Source organism: Sminthopsis crassicaudata, chromosome 1, assembly GCF_048593235.1.
Source record: "Sminthopsis crassicaudata isolate SCR6 chromosome 1, ASM4859323v1, whole genome shotgun sequence".
Lineage (NCBI taxonomy): Eukaryota > Metazoa > Chordata > Mammalia > Dasyuromorphia > Dasyuridae > Sminthopsis > Sminthopsis crassicaudata.
The window spans coordinates 63,104,282-63,128,447 of NC_133617.1; the positions used below are offsets into that span (position 1 = coordinate 63,104,282).

General features: G+C 38.0%; 1 protein-coding gene across 9 annotated transcripts in view; it reads right to left on the reverse strand.

Moving 5' to 3' along the window:
- PIP5K1C (phosphatidylinositol-4-phosphate 5-kinase type 1 gamma) overlaps nt 1-24,166 on the reverse strand; it is a 124,802-nt gene that overhangs the window by 28,597 nt on the left and 72,039 nt on the right. For all 9 annotated transcript variants that reach the window (XR_012488690.1, XM_074307630.1, XM_074307589.1 and 6 more), the window contains 6 exons: nt 22,386-22,503; nt 15,588-15,740; nt 11,282-11,581; nt 10,435-10,640; nt 3,679-3,762; nt 2,958-3,006 (listed from right to left, as the gene is read on the reverse strand). Coding sequence is in view for 8 of the 9 variants with exons in the window: in XM_074307630.1 (XP_074163731.1) it covers nt 2,958-3,006; nt 3,679-3,762; nt 10,435-10,640; nt 11,282-11,581; nt 15,588-15,740; nt 22,386-22,503 (910 nt within the window). In the remaining variant the exon portion in view is untranslated. The remainder of the gene's footprint in view (nt 1-2,957; nt 3,007-3,678; nt 3,763-10,434; nt 10,641-11,281; nt 11,582-15,587; nt 15,741-22,385; nt 22,504-24,166) is intronic.

Below are 24,166 nucleotides of genomic sequence, written 5' to 3' on the forward strand. Positions count from 1 at the left end.
CCAAGGGCAGAGGAGCTGAGCCTGGAAGGAAGACAAGGATCTTGAGAGGAAGCCAGAAGGCATCCAGCCCTCAGGGTGGCTCATGGAATTCCATACAGTTTAGAGATGGCAGACTAAATTTAAGGAATAGCTACCAGTCTAATCTGGCTAGAATAAAGGACAGCAGTAAAGACAGTAAGAAGACAAATGGTTTATCACCATGGAGAACCTTGAATTTAGGGTGAGGAGTTTGTATTTTGTTCTAGAAGTAAAAAGGTTAGAGTTAATTAAAGTTTCCAAACAGGGGAATGACATAGTTGAACGTGTGTGTCCTAGAGGGTGAATCTTTGAGGGGCAAAGAACCTGTATTTCATTTTTGCAAATACTTAGCATACCAGTATAGGTCCCAAATGGCGGGGAGGAATGCCTCACATACAAGCTTCCTGCGTGTTGTCATGTGTGGGGTCCCAGGTACTGAAAAATACTGCATTTATCAGTCATTTACTAATGACTGAAATCTGCCACTGAAAATTCACTCCTTGGGTGCAAGGAAAGTCACCTCCCTGCCAATTCCAAACCATGTCACCTGCACTCTAGCCTTTGTGTTCAACTTCCTTCCTCTCCTCATAATATCCTGGCCACAGACCTTAGGTTCATCCAGGTCTTTGCAAGGGAAATCCTGAACTTCTTCATCTTCAAACCTGCCCTTCAGTTTTATTAAACTCTGTATCCCCTATATAGTTCTCCTTTTAAGTGCTAGCTTTCCCCAGTAGAATGTAAACTCCTTGAGAGCAGAAATTGTCTTGCTTTCTTATATATCACCAGCAATTATACAAGATATTCCTTGCACATAGTTTAATAAATGCTTTGTTAAATTCATGACTCAAGATGTTGAATAATTATTCAAAAGATTAGTGTCCTAGTCTTACTTATGCCACTGTCATTTTATGACCTCAAAAAAAAAAAAAAAAAAAAAAAAAAAGCCACTTCCCTCTTTCAGACTGGAATTTTTTGATATATAAAATGAGGGGTTGGACCTTACACTGCTAACATCTTATGTTTGAGTTTTAAACCATCAACTTTGTAAGTACAAAACGGGAGAAGTATTGTTAGATAGTCATAAAAAATGTTAGTGTGCTGTAATCTCAATGTGAGTTAACACAGACACATTAACCCAAAATTCCACGTCAACCTTAGGATGCATTAAGTATCCACAACAGAAATGATTACTTGTTTCCCTCTACTCTGCCCTAGGCAAACAACATTTGGAGTATTTTGTTCGGTTTTGGGAACCCTAAATGAGAAGGATATTGCTAAGTTGGAATGTCTGAAAGAAGGGAAACAAGGATAATGAGAGGTACTGTGCCATGGGAGATGGGGTAAAAGAATTGAGGATATTTTGTCCAAAAAAAAAAAAAAAAAAAGAAAGAAACAGTGTGGATAAACTGACTTCAAGTATTTGAAGTTTTATCATGTAGAACAAAGTTCCTTAAATTGTGAGTTGTGACTCCACATGGAGTTGTGCAACAATATGTGTGTCACCAAATTATGATGTATTACCAGTGATTGCTTGATTTGTATCCCCATTTTATATATCTATATATCGGGGGTCACATAGAAATTTCTCAGATGAAACAGTCATGAGTGGAAAAAGTTTAAGAAGCCTTGATATAGAAGTGTTATTAATTAGAAACAATGTATGGGCAATGTGGAGATGTTGATTTAAGTTTTCTGTGAGGGAAGATTTCCTGCCATCCTCACTTCTGGCCAAATGATGCAATGGATAGAGTGCTGGACTTGAAGTCAGGAAGCCTTAAATTTGAATTCTGCCTCAGATACTTACTGGCTGTGGGACCCTCTATGGGTCTCATTTTCCTCATGCACAAAATGAGGGGACTGGTTTTGTGGCTCCTAGGTCTCTTCTAGCTAGAAATATATGGTTTTTAAATAAGTACAGTTGTCCAAAAGTAGAATGGGACGCCTCAGGAGGTATCGTGTCCCCTTACTAGAGCTCTTCACATGGAAGTTGGTCACTTTATTGGGGATGTTGTAGAGAGGATTCTTACTCAAGTATAGGTTTGACTAGATGACCTCAGGTGGCCCTTCCAACTCTGAGATTCTGTGACTTTATCACCTCAAAGGTCCCTTCCACTTTTAACAATCTGTGAAGATAGAAATATCACGGAAAGGGATAACCCATTCAGTTATCATGTCAGTCATCAACATTATCTTATGATCTAAACATAGAATCTTAGAGTGTAAGAGTTAGATGGGAACTTAAGAGGGCATCCAGTCCAACCACCCATCCCATGCAGGAATCCCCTCAACAAAATTCCAGACTTTGCTTGGCTTCTTTACTGACAGGGTTTGTTGAGTCAGAAAGCAGTTCATTCAGTTGTTAAGCAGCTATAATTGTAGGGAAAAGTTCTTCCTTCTATTGAGCCAGCATCTGTTTCCCTGTAGCTTCTCCTTAATGGTTCTGATTCTGTTCTACAGAGCAATCTAGAAACAGTCTTTTCCCTTTTTCATACAACCCTTGTGACAGTTTTTAGATCTCTCACTTTCCTGGTTTCCCTACTCTGTGCATGTGCTATTGGTTAAATGTCCCTTTTGAAATAAAGCCTATTTCTTTTATCTAGCTGTTTTAAATATAGTTAATTGACAGCAAGTTTTGACCAAGGGAAAGGTCCTAAACATGGTGTCCTTGGTTAGGATAAGCAGGGTCTGAAGGATGGAACTTTGTTAAATAGGGGCAGCATGAACAAGTGGACCTGTGGGGCCAATGAAAGAAGGGAGTTATTGCAAATTTGGAAGAGAAAACTGAAAAGGGAAGGAGAAGCTAAGATCTACCTGTACTGAGAGGTTGTCCTGACTGTTCTAGATTGAAGAGCAAATTAGGATGGAGCAAAGATCCTAAACTGAGAGGTCCAGGGCATACTATCACCTGTGTTACCAAGATGAGTTTCTTATAAACTCACCCCATCATGGACAAGAGCCTTCCATGTGTGTTCCAGCTTCTTGATGAATCTAAAGAAAAATCATCAATGATATCAGAGAAATACACTAGAGATATCCAGCCCTTTATACCAGTTATCTTTGAGAAACAAAGCATCTCTACTATTTCTTACTGTTTATATAACTTCCTTAGCTTAGGCCAAAGTTAATCTTTTCTTGAGAAAGAAAGCAAAAAAGTCATAGGTAATTGCTCACAGAATGTTTCTTTTTCTGAAACTGGCTTTGCTGTAGAGAAGAGGAATCTGGAACTGAATGGATGCTCAAATGACCCCTATGAAAGTTTTCACCCACACCAACTCTTTTCTTGGGCTGCATCTGTCGGTCATTCTGAGAGTTGGCATGCTGCCTCTTCTCCCACTCACTCTTGACTTCCTTGTGAGATCTGATGCATGGTCATCACTGTCCCATTTATTCCCTCTCAACACCTTCACTTCTCTTGATCTGCTTCTTCTGAAAGACTTGCTTTAGAGACCCAGAAGGAAGATTACTATAGTATAAAGAAGGGTCCTGAATTTGGAAAATTATCTGGTTTTTGAAAATGCTAATTAACTAAAAAGAAACTGACTTTTAAAATTAAGGCTAAGCATGGATCTGATTCAAATTCTAATAAAAAAACTTCAGAAATTTGGGTTTGATTTGATCCTTAATAAAGGAATTCAAAGAAAACTGAGCTCCAGCACCTACCTGTAAGATTGCAGGATGTCAATTATTCCTATATGTAGTAGTAGACGCTCCCCGCGGCCATTCACTGCTGGGATCCCACCCATCCTGGAGAAAGAGGTAGGTATCAGTGGCCACCCCAGCTAGTGTAGACAACCTGTGGCACTAAAGCCCCAGGAAAAAGGTTCCAGGAGTAGTTACAAGCCAGAGAGCTGCATTCATGGAAATCGACCTTCCTATTTGAGAGGTAATGCCAAAGAGGATGACAGCAGGTTTAGGAACTGATAATGGAAGCCAGATCCAGAAACTACTTCATTCCCCCTTACCAGAGCAAGGATCCTATTTGGGGGAAAGAAGACAAAGGATAAATTTACCTAAGGTGTTTTGGTCTAATCCTCAGGAGATTTGACTGTATTTATTAATCTGTTGCATTCCAGATTCTTTATGATCTACCACAAATGGCTCTCTACATTGTTATATCATTTCCTGCCACTACTTCCAAAGTGAGGATGGCAGACTCTTTGCAAGTGAGATCTATTATCCTGTTTGGTCACAACAATCCTGTCAGATGAATGGGCAGACATATCCCTGGCATATGATGTAACTGGTACTTGGAGAAGCTCAGCATAAAGCACAGATTCTTGAAAGCTGGAAGGGACCTCTCAGGTTAAAAGGAAATTGAGGCTCCAAGGGTAAGAGTGACTTAGCCAGTGACTGTGTCTTTCTCTCACACACAAATGCTATAACACAACGAGTTTGATTTCTACATGCTTTCCAGAATTAGCCTTATCTTTATGGTTACATTGCAGCTTTCTGATCTTCTGAAGAAGGGCAGACTAAGTTCATGCTATAAACTGAGGGTCCTACTTAAGGCCCTTCCCCTATTATTGGAATTATAACGTCGTTACCAAGTATAACTAAAAATAGTAGGGAAGGCTGTACAATATTTATTTCTCCAAAGTACATGATCATTGGCAAATTTCTCAGCTCCCCAAACGTGACAAGATCCTAGTTAAGTTGACTGCCGATGGCTAAAATACTGCCACACCATTGCCAGTATAAACACAACAGACTGCAGTGTTAGTTGGCATCCAGAATCAGTGGTAAAATACTGCTCAGCCCAGGGCCAGCCAAGCTCATCTTGCACACAAGTGACCCCATGCACTGTAGTCCTCACCTGTGACTCTGTGTTATTCTCTTGCTGGAAGTCTGCACCTGGGCCAAATCCTACAAATGCCAAGACATTCTAAAGACCAGATATGTTACCCCCTGGGGGATTCCTCCCCCCCAAATAGCAACTTCTGATCCTAGTGGGATTTTAATTAATGTCCTATTGAATAGATCTAGGTTTCTAGCACTAATCAATACATTAGGGAGGTAGGCAGATGTGCCCTGATATCTTCTGACACCAATACATTTGTATTCAGGAAAATCTGGCTCCAATGCCAGCTGGCTTAGAGAAAGACTTTTAGTGTCTGCCACTATAAAAGAGGAATCTTAGTTTGCATATTCTCCTACTACTCAAGAAATAAGCAGTATAAGGTCTAAGATTCTTAGCCTGGATTTTAAAGTTCCTTCACAATCTGATCCCAATTTGACTTTCTAGTTTTATCTTCCACTCTTCTCTAAGAATTTTTACTCTAACCAAACTGGTTTTCCCATTGCTACCCTAATAAGTTATTCTCACTTCTATACTTTTGTTAACAACATTCCTCCTGCATATAATGTCTCCCTTTCTCTTTTCTGATAATCCAAATTTTTCAAAGCTCAACTCATGTCCCATAATCTAATTCCCCCTAACAATCCTAGCCAATATTGATTTCTTTTTCTTCTCAGTTTCTACAGCAAAATTAAATAGCTATGTGAGATCCTATGAAGGAAAGGAAAAGCAACTGATGATGTGTGTGAACACACATCATTGAGTCTACTGTAGAGCTCATGTCTATACTATTCATATGATAATTGTATTTTGCCTTTGTTTTTATTATATTGTCTTGCGTGAACATTTAATGCCTGTATTTCTTATTTGATATCATGAATATTTCCTATACCTCCTACCAGACTGCAAGGAGGAGATATAGGAGATAAGGCCTTGGAGTTAAAACTATATCCTCATATCCAATCTGTTACACAATCCTATCACTTCCACCTTAGCAAAATCTTTTTTTTTTTTTACTATTAATACCTTAGAACAAGTCCTCATTGTATCCCACTTAAGCCTACCGCAATAGCCTCCTAACAGATCTTCCTTTCTCCACTCATCCAATCTACCTTCACATCCTGTTGGAATATTCTTTCTCATATACAGATCTGGTCATATTACATTCTGATCAAAAATATCAAGGGGCTTCCAATTTGCCACTGAGAAATTTAAACTCCTTTGCTTGGAATTCAATGCCTTTTGTGATTTAGCACTACCCTCTTTCCCAACCTCATAGCGTAACAAACCATATTGTGACATCTCATATGTGATACAGAAGTGGACAAAATTTCTTGAGAGCTATTTCAATGGAGCACGAGCTCTGGCAAGTTTCGTAATTTTTTTATAAAGGCTTCAAAGATGGTTTTGGCAACAGACTATCTGATTAACAGTTTTATGCCATGACCATTAGGTGAATGATCACTGGCAACTCATGAAACAGACATATAGTAAACAGCTGAGGCCTGATTCCTCAGTGACCAGGGCAGAATGGCAGAAAAAAGGCAAAGGGAGCTAAGAGTCAGTTTCTGGACTTCCCACCTCATCACTGGTAGTGTGTATGTTGGTACCATATATGTGAGAACAGTGCCTGGTAAATTGTTATACTACCAGAGGACCTGTAACAGTCTCATAGTGACAATATCATTGCAAATGACACAAGAAGACAAAATAGAAGAAGGACAGATTTTTCCTCAGAGCAAATCAGAGGAATTGGAGAATGATGGTTTCATCATTTGCCCAAAGGACGGTCAGTCAACTTGACTGATCATGCAAATGGTGAACATGATAAATTTATGATCTCTATGAAGATAGTTATAGCATATACATCAATATGTGTTGCAGAAGATGTACAGACTTTCTATGAAAAATATAAGATTCAAGTCAATTTATCCCTTGATACCTCAAGATTTCAATGCAAAAAGGATAGTAAAACTATGTTAGAACACATGGGTAAGGAGTAAGAATTCAAAAAGGTCAATGGCTTTGGGATTATTTGGAAGTGTTATGCCTGTGTATCATAAATACTTTCTTTAAGTAGTGTGATGTCATATCCCTAAGGCAAGGATAATTTTAAATTGTCTTTGTATGCCCAGCATACAGTAAATATTTAATAAATCTTTGCTGAATGAAGAGAGTTGGAAGGTATCAGACATGTGGAATATTAAGCATCATATAAAACAAAACTGACTTTTTCTGAGAGAAAAGAACTGTTCACTGCCATGGAAATAATTGTAAAATAAGTTAGGCTATGGAATCAAATCACTGACTGGCTACAGTAGAGGTCAACATGAATGACAAATTAGTAAAGTTCTAAAGAAAGCAGGGAAGACACTGCAACTGAAAGAGACCAACTCATATAGCTGACTAGTACTCTGAAAAAAATGGAAATGGATAAAATTAAAGAAAATGACTCAAATACTGTTATTTCTAAGAAGTTTTAATGAATGAAAATAGCTACCATAATAAGAGAATAATAATAAACACTCTTGGCCAACATTTGGATCTCCTTTAGAGGTGGAGAGTCATGACAGCTAAAGAGAATATCTGTTTCTAATTCTATTTAAAAGTTAATATAAATTGTGAAGGGGAAATAGGCCCACAAAAAATTCATTGTGAAACCCTGCTGAACTATTAATATCCTAAGAACACTGTAGATAGAAGGAAAAAAACAACAACATTCAAAATAGGACAGTCCAGACAGCTCTAATTATTATTAAATTAACTATTCAAAAGTGGAATGGACTGCTACAAAAGATGGCCAGTCACCCCTTACTAGAGGCCTTCAAGCAGAGGACAGATGACTGCTCAATGATTATGTGAGAGTAGGGATAGTTTTTTGGATAAGAGCTATACCAGATAGCTGGTAAGGTTCCTTGTGACTTGAAAATTCTGGGATTCTCACCGATAATTGGGGGATCATCACACTTGAACACTAATACCTCAGTATACAATTTGCTAATATAAGACTATAGAGTGAGGAAGGGATGGAAGTGAAGAAGAATGACTATACCTGACCAGTACAAAGAAGAAACCTATACTGGAGGCAAAATGTAAAGGGATTCAGAGGGGGATTTCCCATAGAGCTCAAAGCAGGGAACAAATCGAAAGAATTAACAAGATCATGATTGATATTATTCCCCTACCCCATCAAAAAGCTGACCAAGGAAACTTTAGTTTACCTATATGTATATTTTCTTATTACTATAGAATCCTTATAGGAAGGAAATCTATGTATGTAATAATAACAGCTAACATTTATATAGTGTATTAGGGTTTACAAAGTGCTTTACAAATATTGTCTTACTATGGGAAGTAGATATAGCTACGGAAATTTTACATTCTACAGCTAAGGGAATTCAGGCACAGAGTGGCCAAGACTTGCCTGGGGTCACACGGCTAATAAATATCTGAGAAAGAATTTGAAATTAGGTTTTCCTGACTTCCGATCAAGTACTATGCCCAGCTGAAAGACGGCGTCCTTGATGAAAATGAGACGAGAACAAGAATAAGAATGCTTTAGTAGAATATTTTCTACAGCTGACCACAACTTCACAGTCATAATCAATGGAGAAGTATAGAAAACATAAGATACTGCTGTGGTTATAATTTATTGATTAAAATTATTTAAGGGTCAACATTTCAGTTGTTTGGTTTATCTTACTATTGATATAGAGCAGGAACTCCTTTGTAACTTATGATACTTTTATATTTAGGAGTTGCCATGACTGAAAAACTTACTACCTTGCAGTCCACTAGGTGATGTCTTAAATTCTCAGAAACAATTCCTCAAATATTGCACTGGCATAAATGAGATATTAAAGACTTAGAATAAGACCTCCAGTGCATTTGATTGGTGCTATATAGAGGATTTATTTCAATACATGGATAAAGAATCACATGAAATGAGAAAATGTATGTAAGGAAGAGGTTGTGATTCCCAACCCCAGCCCAGTTGATGTAATCACAGAAGGTCTAAAGGTAACAAGGTGTTAATGAGGTGTTAAATTAACTGTAAAGAAGAGAATGATGTGATTTGTTAAATAAATAAATTGGCCATGACTTAGGGGTTTTAAATAGCTAGGCTCTGGATGAACTTCAGAATTAGGGTTTGAGAGAGGGAAAGACTGCAAGTTGGAATTGTCTGTAGAGAAGATTCATGCAGGAGGGAAAGAAGGGATTTTGTTGGCTGTATAATTCTGAAGGAAAGCTAATGAACCAATAGGAGGTATTAATTTCTAGTGGAGAACAGAGAAATATATTCCAGATCAATATAGAGATAGTCAGTTACTAAGGAGGCCATTTAAGAATTCAACTATGGAAAGGAATGGATACTGAGAACCCAGCTGAGCAGAGATGCTGAACCCCAGAGGAGCTCTGTGAAGGCTCTAGGAAAAAAGAATCAACTACTAGGCCTTTCAGTACTATGAATTGTCTTTGTCATATTCATACACATATATATTCTACAAGTCTGCCTCACAACAACTGTTCTCTAAGATTAAACCCTCTCTTCCTAAGTGTGCATTTATGGGAGAGTATGTCCTGGTATGATGGAAGGGGAATGTTTTTAAACTACTACTCTTGTTCTGCCATCTGAATATATTTAAACATATATATATGCTGATGGGTACTTGTCCTATAATGTTTGTGTAAAAGACTCACAGGTTATTCATAAGCATATGTAGGAATAGCTATTCCTTTGGAATCTCAAATCAAGAGTGCAAGTTGAGAGAATGGGAGTGCTCAAGAATTAATGAGATCATGGAGCCAACAAAATACTGAAGTTAGTAAATTTTACTATATTTTAAATTCTCTATACTCCAGCCAAACTGTCCTCTAAATAAACTGTACCATCTCTGTGCCTTTGTCCTCCTGAAATTCCTTATACTTGGAATATTGTCTTTCCTTCTTTGCTGACTGTTGAATTTCTCCATATAGTTTTAAGCCCAATCCAGATACTACCACATCCTTTGTGAAGCCTTTTCTGATTTTTCTCTTCTGTGAAGATGTTTCTCTCAGACCTTGCATGGCAATTTGTTTTGCAATTCCCTAAATTACTTGTCAATTATTATTGCATATTACAATTATTTGTGTTTTATTTCCTGATGCTAGACTAAACTCCACCAGAGTAGAAACAGTTTTATCCAAATGCTATATTTATCAGAATGGTTTGTTCACAGTAGGTGTTTAAAAATGTTTGCAGAATTGATGTTGAATGAATTAGTCTAAGGAGCAGGCCTTATCTTCTCTATATCCTACTTAGTGCCATATATATGCTATACACAATTTATTTTATGAAGGGATATAGCTATGGTTTTAAAATTTGGACTAAATTACTGATCTGCTAAATGTAGAGAAGTCCTCTCTTTAATCATAGACAGAGTACAGTACCTGTGTTCTACTACCTCCTAACAGGATGATATTGAGTGGGGGATAGAAGTAGGGAGGAGGCAATGGCAGATAAGGGATAGACAGAAAAAAGTCCTGAGAGGAAAAGGTGATCCAGCAACTATGACCTATGACCTATGACTACAGAGAAAGCCTTCCTCAAGGCTGATAAATGGTCCAAACTCATCACTTACGTGTCATCAGTTTCTATAGATTCCCCCCGGGCAGCCCCACCCTGGATAGATTCCATAGCTGTAGAGTAGAGTGCCTTTTGGCCAACTGGACGTTTCTCATCTGATGTGCTCTGGGCTCCCTCAGTCTGCCTTTCCCGCTCCTGCTGGTCAATGTTATGTACCCCCAGCAGCAGGCTGTAGTCCATGATCTTAAAGCTCTCCAATACCTACAAGCCATCATGGAAAACAAAAGAAGAAAAAAATAGAGAAACACCATCCCAACCCCTCCCAACCCCTAGAATCAGGTCAAACCTAGCCAGACTCCAGCTATGCTTTCTTGGCCTCTTGTTATTCAAATCTTATGAACTCAAAATTTTAGTTTTGTAGTACTCAGTAAACAAAATTGAACTTAATTCCATTCTTCAATCTCAGATATACTGTATCTCTTTTTGTAGGATTATTTCTAAGAGATATTAGTAATACTGTGATGTTCTTACAAGAGGTAATCCAGTCCTTCTACACAAGGAAGTACCTTTTTTTTTTTTTTTTTTTTTTAAATCTATCAAGTCTATGAATGTGTTGCTAAATAAGGCATCTAAGAAGCTCTGTTACTTTGAATTCCTGGTACTAGATTTGTACAATTCATTCTTCTGAAGTCAGGGCCTGTGTAATCTCATTTTCCTGCTTAGAGTCTATGTCATCTTCTTTTGTGGAATGAGGGCTCATGGGATATTGCCCTCTTTCCAAGCTGAGAAATGATATGATATTACCCTTCTTGAAATAGTAAGTGCTGTCTTTTCCATCCTGGGATCAGTGTGACTCACTCCCATTCACATAAACTTACTTTTTTAGGGGCCCTTCCTCTTACCAAACAGTCTCTTTGAAGAGTTTTCACCAGTGCACTGAAAGTGTCAGCATCCAACATCAGCCCCTCAGGCATATCCTGAATAAAGTCCAGGTCCTTATAGGTGGGGATGGACTTCTCCTTTTCCTTCTTGCTTGCCCGTCGCTTGTATGTAGAGCCCTTTAAGTCAAACTTAAGGTGCATCTTTACTAAACGAGGAAGGATGTTGTTCATTACCACCACCCGTATGTTCTTCCCTCCAGACTGAACACAGTATAGCCCATAAAATTTAGGCAGCAGGGTCCGGGGATTCTGGTTTAAATTCTGGAAAGAAGAAAATCATACTGTTAAAAGGAAAAGAAAACTAACTGGACTTAGAGACAAGAAGATCTGAATTTAAAACTGTCCTCAGTCACTTATTGGCTGGCTGTATGATCCTGGCAAGTCTATTAAACTTTCTCAGCTTGTTTCCTCATATTTAAAATCTTCAAAGGGTCTTTGTGTGGATCAGAAGAGAGAAGTTATGTAAACTGCTCTGTAAACCACTGAAAGCACTATATAAATGCTAACTATTGTTGTTATTTCCTTTTGGAATCCACCAGACAACGGATTTTGTTGGTGGTCCTCTCTAGCCACGTGATTTTAAATGCAGACAAACTTCCATTCTTCTAAGAAAGTGCAATAAATTTGATCCAAGAAGCCCTGCCTTCTGTCCTAGGCTGATAAATTTGGTTTGTTGGTCCTTTTCTGGGAAATCACAGGAATTGAAAGGGACATCAAAGGCTGTCCAGCCCAGTGTTAAATACTCAAATGAGGCCTATAATACTGGTGTCAAGATAACCTAGCATACAGTTCAGTGACCCCCATATTTCTATCTGATATAGCCATTTTTCCATGGAAAAGACTAAGTCCTTTTATGGCATCCCTGACAGCTGGTCAATCAATCTCAATTTGAAAATCCCAAGCAACAAAAAGTCACAACATCTCAAGGCTGGGTTTTTAAATATGAGGCAGCCTGGTGGAGCAGAAGGAATCTAAGACTTGCAGTCAGTAGACTTCAAAAGAGACTTCCGGTTGGACCTTAAGCAAATTACTGAGCTTCTCCGAGTCTTTCTTTGGTTCTTCATCTATAAAATGGAAATCATTCTTATATGACCCTGACCTATAGCAGAGCATTGTTGTGAAGAGTATTTGATAAATCTGAAAGCCTGACAGAAATGGGAGTTACTGCTAGTCATAATATAAGAGTGATGTTCTCCAATTGAGATTGTTGTGATGAAATTAGTAGCAGATTAAATTTATGTAGATTTTAAAGTTTGCAAATACTTTTTATATCTTATTTGAACCTCACAAAAAATTGTGTGAAGCAAATATTGGGTTATCTCCTTGGTAAACTGAGGTTTGGAGGAATTAAGTGACTTGCCCAAAGTTATTCTGCTAGCACATAACAGAGCTGAGATTCCAAATAAAGAGAGCTCTTTCCATTATAAGAAGATGTTTTCTTAGGCTGCTTGGAGGATGATGGTTCCCAGCTTTTTTTCTCTTATCCCCAAAGTTCTCTAGACTCAGACTTCAGTTGACATTTTTGGGCAAGGTCAAAAACTAAGTTAAGAATTTATCCTCCATGGTAAAGAATTAGGCCATCTACTTGGCATTTCCCTAAGGGGACTCAAAGCACTTCAAGTTAAAAGCCTATTTATTAGATACTTCAGGAAACCAAAAGGCTTCCTGTAATGGATCTGGGAGCAAAAGAATATGTCATTTTTAAAGAATCAGAGGGAAAAAGAGGCCAAATTTCACAATCTTTGCTCCTTTAGAAAACCCCACGCTGCTGTGATGCCCTCTTTAAAGATCCTTACAAGCACAGGAAGCCTTACTATTTAAACTCAACTTCCTTGGCCTCAAGTCTGGTGGCTGTCATCTGACACTTGAGCAGAATTTCAAAGGTGCTGCGTGTAACAGTTATCACAAAGCAACCATCTTTTACTGTTTTCTATCAAAGTCTAAGTCTATGCATACAGCTTAACCCCTGCTGGGAGCAGAAGGTAAGGGGAGTAAAAGGATTTAGATTTTGGTTCAATAGAAGCTATAATTTTTTTTATCAATAAGATATTTCTGATAATGGAATGGATGACCTGAGAAGGTCATGAGACTTGAGTGTCTTACATGGAGGATGAATAACCATATGTCAGAATATGCAGTTGAGGAGTCTCCAGCTGCAGGCAACAGTTGGACTAGATGCCCTCTGAGGCCCCTTCCATTGTAATGATTCTGAAGTCACTGATCCAATTAACTTCATCATTAATAGTCAAGTCAGAAATAGATCTGAGAATAATAATTTTAAACAAAAATGGAAAGTATGACTTATCAAGTGACAAGTCAATTTCTTCACACATTTCCTCAGAACAAAGGAAAGTATGTAGGCTAGGGAACATTTTTGTACATCTGGAGACTCCTGGTTCTTATCTACAAGGTTAGTTTGCCCTGCCAAGAATTGGAACATGCTTGGCTATATGCTTAATCAGATTTGGGGAACACACATTTGGTCCTGAGGGGGATGATTTCAAAACTGACTATTATCACTACAGATCCCCAGATCCCCAACCTTCTTCCATAATCAGCATGATTGTGGTTGCCACCTCACCGATTTTATCTCCAATGTTTAACACAGTGCCCTTATTTGGGTAAGAAGTCTTCCTATATTATAAACTATATAGACCCTGAGAGCTAGAAGTCATCTTGTCCAGAGGAAACTTTTCTTCTTGCAACCCCTTTTTGCCCAAGAAATTTTTATATGACCCCAGATATACAGGTATATAAAAAGGTATGCAAATCAAACATTTCCTGATAATAAATCATAATTATGTAAATCCCACATTCAGGGTCGTAAACCACAATTTAACAAGCTGGGATCTAGACGATCTTCCCAAATAATATAGGAATGTGCTTCAGTAACATCCCTGAAGAGCTGTTACCCATTTTCTGCTTGAACATTCGCACAGAGCAGAAAGAAGCCCATCTCATTGTTAGAATGCCTAAGATAGACAGTATAAGTTTTTGAATGAGACCTTCAACTGAGTACAATTCTCAGAATGATATCTTAAAAGAGAAGGCTGGGACAAATGGAGATGTTTTCTTTCTCTGGTTGGAGGACAGGGTTAGAGAACGTTAGTGTTAAAAGGGTCACTGAGGACCATCTATAGTTTTTCCTCCTCCACTTTGTACAGATAAAGTAAATGAAATAGGAAATGCTTTTGTAGAAGATATTGTTTCAGAGCTCAGAGATCCTGATTTCTAGCATTTTGCTTTTTTTCATTAAAGGTTTTTTAATTTTGCTACCTCCCAGTTTTTCTCTCTTTTTAAAATTTTATTTTTGGTTCCCATTTTGTCTCTCCCATCTCTTCCCCTCCTTCCACTGAGAAGATAAAAACCACCAAACATGTTACAAATATGAGTTCAAACAAAAATAAATGCTTGCATTGGCCACTATCACTCTCTTCCCTTCTTCCCTTTGCTCCCCAACAAATATGCCCAGTTTGCCCTCTGAATCCATCACCTGTAACTAGATAGAGGTGGACAACATGTTTCACCTTGACTTTTCTAGAACTGTGGTTGGTCATTATATGGATCACAATGTCTAAATCTTTCAAAGTTGTTTGCCTTTAAAATATTATTGACATTATATAAATTGTTTCTGTTCACTTCTCATAAGTCTCTCCAGGTTTCTCTGAAACCAACTTTTTAATTTGTGTAACACAATAGCAGTCCATTACATACAGATATCATAACTTGTTCTGTCAATCCCCACTGGATGGACACTCCCTCTTAATTTCCATTGGTTCTCCATCATAAAAAAGAGCTGTTATAAGTATTATTGTAAATGTGGTTCTTTTTCCTCTTTCTTTGATATGTTTAGGATATAGACAAATAGCAGTATTGCTGTCAAAGAGTATGAATAATTTGATAGCTTTGGGGAGTATAGTTCCAAATTTCTTTTCCAGAGTAGCTGGAACAATATTCACTGCTCCACCAACAGTACATTAACATACCTGTTTTCCTACAGCTCCTTCAGCATTTGTCCTTTTCCTTTTTTCCCCCTTCAACTTTGCCAATCTCATAGAAGAAAGATGGTTCCTCAGAATTGTTTTAATAAGGATTTATCTGATTATTAGTGATTTCGACCATTTTTTTTTTGTATGACTATGGATAGTTTCTTAGCATCTCTGTTGCCCTCAACATTCTTCAAACTCGAATTTTAAGCACTCAATAATCATTTATATTGTTGTTGCTACTGACTGAGAAAAGAAAAAAAAAAAAAAGCTGCACATACCATGTAATAGCCAGGAAGCAGCTTCTGCAGGAACTCTGCTTCCTTGTGCATCACAGTCTTAATGATGAATTCATCATCACTAGTGACATAGAAAAGGGAGCCACTGGCACCTGGGTTGGAAAGTTCAATCAGTGGTTCATTGCACAAGGAATACTAGGAAACAAAGAGAAGAAACAGAAAAGTCAGAGATGGTAGGATTGGAAGGAAACCCTTGTGGATGACAGGAATACAAGTAAGATAAGCTGGTATATTCTCCATCTGAAACCATTTAGTGTAGTTAACTCCATAAAACACATTGTTGAAGTTCTAAGAGGCAAATCTTCTAATTTTAAGATGCTCAAATAATATTAAATATTATTGCTATTAATAATTATTGTTAGCCATGAATGTACCATTACATATACATGTGCACACATACAAAATCAAAGGTTATCAGAGTTAGAAGAGCCCTCTGGCCTTTTAAGTTCAGTCTTTTACTCAAATCTCACTCTGATGCCTTACCACAACAGCCAGCTGATCTGAGGTTCCTGAAGATAAGAGTCTACAGCTTAAATATCAGCTTAAGTTTGGGCAGGTTCATTAACATAAGTTAATTTTGGGCTATGGCAACATACTGAACTGTCCACAAGACAGTTGTGAGACAGTCATGATCTAATCAGATGGAAGGAATCCTTGTGCTGCTGAGAAACAGGAATTCTCAAAAAATAAAAAGTATGCCTATAATGTACTTTTATATAATTTGCATACATGTCAATACTCCAATGGGACTATGATCTCATGGATATGGGTACAACAACCATAACCCATTTGTGTCATTTTTGTTATCTGCTGCAGTTGTTCATTCAATTCAATCACGCCTGACTCTGTGACCCCATTTTGGGTTTTCTTGGCAAAGATCCTGGAGCAATTTGCTCTCATCTTCTCCAGTTCGTTTTACAGATGAGGAAACTGAGGCCAGATCTGAATTCAGGATGATAAGGCACTTAGCTGCCCCTATTTTTGTTATATATTCCCATAAATACTCCCCTGAGGATTTACCCAACATGCTAGGGTTTTCCTCATGTTCTTTCAACAGCACATAGACATTTATGGAGTACGTCTGCTGTTTATTGCTTATTTCTTGCTCTCATTATATGACTTATGCATCTTTGTATATTTATATCCCTCAAAGCTAACATTGGTGTGGGTGTGTGGCACATAGTATGTACTTAATAAGTACTTCCTCACTGACTTGATTCTTATAGTGACATTGTTCATTAGATAATATTATTATCTCTATTTTACCGATAAGGATACTAAAGATCATAGGGGCTAGTAACTTGTCCATGATCAAATCAGGGTTAGAGCTAGATTTGAACCTAATTCTTCTGACCCTAAACCCCATAATTGGAGTGACTATCTTCTAGTCTATGCTGCAACATAGCTATTGTATGGTGAATGGACATTTACTGCATAGGAGAACAAGTGTATGGCTCTCCTTATTAGAGTGGGCTAGAACTATTCACTTAACTGCTTATCTTTTTGCTCAGGTTTGTGCTTTATACAGAGCAGGTGCCTAAAACTTAATTGTTGAAAAAACAAATGAATGAACAATTCAAAACAAATGTCGAAAGTAATGGAAAAGAAACAATTGTGAGGTTCCCTAGATTTATGATAAGTGTAACAAAAGTATAAATAGCAATAGAACTACTTAGAAAAGGAGCAAAATTATTTTTCCCTCTGAACAAGAGTTTCTTTTTCCTGTCTTCAGAAGGCAGTGTCAACAACACTTTAGGTGTAGATGGATCCTATTTGTATTGTTTGTATTGGGACAGAGCCTTTTGTAAATGGGCTAGAGAAACCCTGTTTGTTCCATTTTAAGCTTTAAACTTTTGAATACCTTGTATCCATGGGCTCTAACAGTGAGGGTGACCTTTCAAACTTATAGAATCATAGAATGTCAGATCTGAAAGAGCCCTAACAATACAAAACAGTTTGAAGCGGGTCTAATTCAAGTCATTTAAAGAGGAAGAACCATCTCTACTATTCAGCCTTGGCTACTAGGATAATATTCTTAGTAGAGATGCCTTAAAGTCCTTTTTGATCCTTTTCCTTAGTAATTTTTAGAGTTATATGCTTATGTTAGTTATTAGTGTCCTGAAAAGAGGACAGAGGCAGGATTATTTCTGAGTCTCCCAATTTCTTTCAACATCCCCAACTACAGAATGTCAAGAGTTATACTAAGCACACACAGAATTTACCACCATTTCTGTGAAACTTAATTGGCTCTATGGCAACAAATGCCACGCAAAAGACAGCAACCTGTATCTTCCTGGGCCTAAGAATTGGACAACCACCTCTTGGTGTTTTAGGCTTTATTCCAAAAATTTTCCTAGATGCTCTAGTTGAAAGAGATATACCCAGCCAACTCTCTTAGCTCAATGTATAGATGGAATTAATATAAAGATGAGGGTGGGGGAAAGATATTAGGAAAGAACAATTCATTCATAACTCAACCAAATTAAAAAGAGACCAGGATGTCAGAGGAATAGAAACTGGATTTGGATAATTACTTAAAGGTAAGGAAAAGAATCCACAATTCATTAAATACTCCTTAGTTTGTATTGAAAACAGCTCACAGCAATACATGGATTAACAAGCTAGGATTTTATCTACTTAATTATCTCATGCATCATTAAGAGATGTGCAAGGGGGCGGGCAGGAACAGAAAGAGAAGGGCTACAAATCTGAGAGGTGACCTTTCTGAGGCAGGAAGGCGTGTGTCTTACCCCCAAATTTGTAACTACTATCATCAAAATGGCAGCTAGCCTTTCATACTACACAATTGGGACACACATTCTCTTCTCATCTAACTCAGCTATTATGTGAGAATTGGCTTTGTTCTTTAGAGTCTTAGTTCTGATCAAGTCTCGTTTTTATGCACACCCACATCTGTTAAAAAAACAAAAAGCAGCATTTTCGTGGTGACAAGTTCAGGGTTTTCCCCTTCTTCTTGGGTAAGGATAGACAGCTTTTTTTTTTCCTCTTGCCCCAAAGACTTTTTCCGAGTCTAGGAGGATTCTTTGTATCCCAACGTTGAATGGGGCAGAAGGCTCCAGAACATAGCTAGTGGTATTCAATAGGAGCCTGCTGCAAACTGAAGAAGATGAAAAGCAGTCTTAGCACTGATGATCCTGACTTCATGGTTGAAGGCCTTTCCATCTCAAAGGTTACAATGCAATCTTTCCCTCCTTACCACAAACCATTAGAGAAAATGTACCTCTATGTACTTCTCATCTGGTGATTCTATTTTTCAAGTAGCTCTAACTGCACTGCCATCTTTTATCAGCTATTGTGATGACTCTCAACCTTTCCTAAGTTGTAATGTACTAACAATGCACTTGAAAAACTATTTCTTGCTATGTTTTTTAATATCTCAGTGATTTCTGGATGTTCTTTTCCCTATCTTTCCACATCCCCATCCAGTTGAAATCTTCCTCGTAGCAAAGAAAAAAAATGAAGCAAAAAACCCCTACAAAACCATGGAATAATGACTGAGACCCTAAATATTGTTTTGGACCAAGAGAAACTAAGAATTGATCTCTGAGGCAAGCAGGCTTCTGCTTGCCTCTAGGCTCTTGCCTAGAGATCAATCAGTTTAGCTCCATGGTCTGAGTCTTGGGGGAGGTGGTCCATTCTGAAATCCAAGATATGCCAAACTCCTGAGACCCAATCTCTGTAGAGATCTACAGCAGTCTCACTTTGCCATGCTCTGTCAGAAATCCCAGTCATGTCCCTGAGGCTAAATTTTCCCTATAAAACAATTTATGGCCCATGACTTTGCTACTCCTTTCCTTTGGGTCAGCACTCTGCCTTGTGATATCTTTTCCCATTCCCCCATGCCACCTGGTTTGTCCCCTAACCCCACTCTGCTCCCCAACCCCACTTCTCCTCCTTACAACTAACTCTTTTAGGGTGCTAAATTCCTTTCAGGATTTAGCCTGCCAGCTAAGGGCATGTTCCAATTTCATGGGGTGCTCCCTTTCTACTAGGTTAATTGTGAGTTCTACTGAGGAACTTGTCTTTCATATACTCTCCCAACTCTTATTTCATATTTACTATTTCCAATGTCTATTGTATCTATTCATTTTGTCTATAACTTATTCCCCTAAATAAATCTACCTTTTGCCAAAGAGAATGGCCACTGTGAATTCTTCACATGAATGAACCCCAACTTTTGATGCCTGTCATCATTTGGTAACAAACCCCACATCATAGATCACATCAATGACTGTGTTTGATAATATAGTCCTCAACCTCTCTGCAAAGAAAATAGAATTATCAGTTAACTTGAAAAAATCCCATTAGGACACTTAGTGAGGAGGAAGGTCCTCCAGCCAGACCTGACATGCAAGGTCATGGATATCTACACAGCTCCACCCCACAATAATGGTGTATGTGTAAAAAAAAAAAAAAAAAAAAATATATATATATATATATATATATATAGATATAGATATAGATATAGATATAGATATAGATATATATATAGATATATAGATATAGATATAGATATAGATATATAGATATATATAGATATATAGATATATATACACACCCACCCACACCAGATAGCCTTCTTTTCTTTACCATGGTTACTGTTACCTCCTATCTCATCCTTCATATCTTCTTCTTTTTTTTTTTTTTGGCTGAGGCAATTGGGATTAAGTGGCTTGCCTAGAACCACACAGCTAGGAAGTGTTAAGTATCTGAGACCACATTTGAACTCAGGTCCTCCTGACTTCAGAGCTGGTACTCTACCCACTGCGCCATCTAGCTGCCCCATCATCCTTCATATTTTATTAGTGAAAAATTGGCAAGGGGAAAAAGAGAATGAAGGCTAGAAGACACAAGCAGGCAGGAATTAACTTGTTCTAAGTGATATGGCAAGTCTGAATTCTTTTATTATTTCAACCTAGCATGGGTTGAACAGGAGCAGCTGCTCAACTCACTTGCAAATATATTGAGAAAGGATTCACTTTAAATTCTTAACAACTAATACTTCAGTTAGGGAGAGGGGAAAGCAGGTAATTAAGGAAAGGTGTGTAAAAGGGAGAGGGGGAGCCACAGGAAGAATAAACTTAAATTAAAGATAATAATTAAATTAAAGATAAACTAATAGGAAAGATAAGAGGTGATAAGTCTCAGACATCACAGAAAGGCCCACAGAATATATAATATAAAAGCTGAAAATGACCCAAGATCATGAAAGCTGAAAATAATTTAGATGAAGGGTTCTTTACCTGAGAACCATGGATAGATTTCTGGGAAATTATGAATTTGGTTGGGAGAAAATTATACCTTCATGTTCACTAATTTCTAACTGAAATTTATCCTTTCCTTCAATTAGTTAGAAAAATTATTCTGAGAAAGGATCCATAGACTTCGCCATACTGCCAAAGGAGTCCATATCACAGAAACAGTTAAGAATTAATCAATCAAAATTTACTGAGTGCCTACTATGTATTGGCACTGTGCTAAGGGCTAGTACAAGAGGCAAAAGATAGTTCCTGCCCCCTGTTGGGGGAGACAACATGCAAATAAATATCACAACAAAGCAAGGATAAATGGAAACAACAAATACAGGAGAAGTGGGAAAAAATGGAGGGAAGACATTAGAATAAAGAAGATTGGGGAAAGTTTCCTATAGAAGATGGGAATTTATTTGCGGTTTAAAAAAAGCCATAGAGGTCAGTAATCAGAGAGAAGGAGGAAAAATATTTCAGGAATAGGGGACAGCCAAAGAAAATGTCAGGACCAAAGAAATAAAGAGTGTTTTCTTTATGAAATAGCCAGAACAGTATCTAGAAAGCCAGGATAGAACAAAAAGTATGTGAAAGACTTAAGCAGACTTTAGAGATAGGGAAGGCCTATGAATAGTAAACAAAAGCATTATGTATTTGTTCCTGGAAGGCATAGGAAACCATTTGAGTTTATTTATTTTTTTTTGGGGGGGGGAAGGAAGGGATAGAGTGAGGATAAAGGACTGTGATGTAACTGAGCCTTCACTTTAGGAAAATCACTTGGAGGATGGATTGGAATAGGGAGAGATTTGAGGCAGGCAGATACAAGCTTTTGGAATAATTCATGTGTGCAATGATGTCTCATATAGGTTAATTCATTTATTTTCAGGAAACTGAGCCCCAAAGAAGTGAACTGGAAGGGTAAGGAGAAAACATATTTGGAAAGCTGTTATGTGGAAAAGAACAGACTTATGTGATTGGTTAACTAGAATCAAAACCAATGGGTAGAAACTTTCCATTAAAAATGAAATTAGTAGTTCCCCAACCTTTGAAGTAAGCTGGGATTCATGCTTATGATAGGAGTGGGAGTAAATTAACTCCGAAGTTCCAATTCTTAGATTCTTTGATTTTATGAAAAGACTTGGCCAAATTCACAATGCTTGTTGGTGATCTATACAATAGTGACATAAGAACAGAATGGATTTTTTGGAAGCACCCTCTAACTCCATGGCTGAATTTTTGGCTAGTTCAAGCTATGTCTTGTAGGAAATTATATCAGATGAGCAAAGCTAAGTATCTGACTTTACAATTTTCCTTAGATCTGTTTTGCTCCTGGCCACCATGCAATAAAAATTATCTTCTCGCCCATATTCTAAGTACTTTTCCATCAAAGTGATGGGATAAACCAGCTGGGGAAAAAACATTGGTCATCTCCACTTAGAAATGACCATAATGGTTTCAATCACATCAATGCCATGCAAAAACAAAAGAAAAATTCCAAGCATGCATTACCTACCAAATAGTCGTCAGGACGAATACCAAAGAGCTCTCGGAAATACCGAAAAGCCACAGGTGCATAGGTTTTGAATCTGAAGTCAGCGTAGTGATGGGCTGGAGTGAGGTTACTTCCTTCGCTGTGTGGAAAGGATGCAAGGTGGAAATGTGTGTGATTTGCATTAATTTTATCTCCTACTTCATTTCACTCTCATTCAAATGATATTTCCTCCCAACCTCAAGGAGAAAGCTATTCAAAAAACATATGGTAATTTAATAAAATCATATCCTTATTACAAAAATCAATCATATCCTAGAATATCTGAAATGGGAAGGGTCTTAAGATTATGGAGCTTCCTAACTGGACAGCCTCTTACAACAAAAACGTCAGAGGTGAAAGAAGTTTTACAACACTGAATGTTTATGGCCCAAATAAACCTTAGATCAAGTCCAACATCCCTATTTTATTTATGGAGAAAATGAGGCTCAAAGAGTAGAATGAACTTGCCTAACACTCAAAGCTACAGAGATGAATGATGTCAGGAAGAAAGGAATGATGTTTTTAGGGTCCGTATTTTGTGAAAGCAGTGGAGAGAGATCACATTCCAATATAAGAATGGTCTCAACTTGAGTTACTATGAAAGTGAAGGCATCCTATGCCTTCCAATCCAATCCAACAAGCATTTATTAAAAATTTTTGTTTTTACCAAATACTTCTTGCCCTCAAAAATTTTATTCTTCTGAGGAGCAATGGATTTAGGGCTGGAAGGAACCCTGGAAATCATCAAGTTCAATCTCTTCCTTTTACAGAAGGGAAGAGCAAGAGACTAAATGACTGGCCAATGGTTATAGAAGCAATAAATGGTAAAGCTAGAACCTCGTCCTGGGTCCTGTGATACAATATTACATGTAAGGAAATAAACAGAAAGTCAAAGAAGTCATTCAACATGGCATAAGTGGGACAGGTGGGGAGGGCAGCAGAGACAGACAGATATGGAAAATGGCACCCAAGATATGCTCTGAGGTCTACCAGGACTGTTCCAAGACAGAGGTGAGAGGGAACCTATCTCAGAAACAAAGCACTAATTGTATACCAACTGAAGGAGGGAAAGGCCGAGTGTTATACCTAGAGAACAGCTCTCATGCAAGTCTATTCAAAATGGAGGGTGTGACTGGGGAGAAAGGGAGGGCCTGGACCTACAAGGTCATAGTTTATAGGAAGCTCCTGCATAAGAAAAGCGTATCTGTCAATGCGGATCACAAGTCTTTGTTGCAATTTAAAGAGCTGCCTATAGACGTGAGGGGTGAAATGACCTGTCCAAAGTTTCACAGTAGATAGGTTTCAGAGATAGGACTTGAATCCAGGTCACAGTGGCTTTGAGGCTAGCTCTTCATACACTACAGAGATGCCTTTCATGGGAAAGAAGGATAATATTAAAACAACAACCACCACTACCACCTAGGGAAGGTGGATATGAGCCAAAATATGCAGGGCATCTTCTAGGCTGTATGGGGCCACTGAAAATTAGGCTTTCAGGAAACGCTGTTATCCTATGTTGAAGCAGAAGTGAGCCACTTAAGGGCTTCGTTATTGTCCTCTTCATGATGCTTCTGGCAAAGTATCCTTGCCCAGATGGGCCTCAGTTCTTAGGCCTAGGCCCAGCACTACAATGTGATATAGAAATAGGCCATGGAATATGACCAGAGGAAGCAGGAGGGGGAACAGGGCACATCACATGCTTCCGTGCTGCTTGAGCTAAGTAATTAGGAGCCTCCAGGGCCACAAAATTTAAAGGGTCTCAA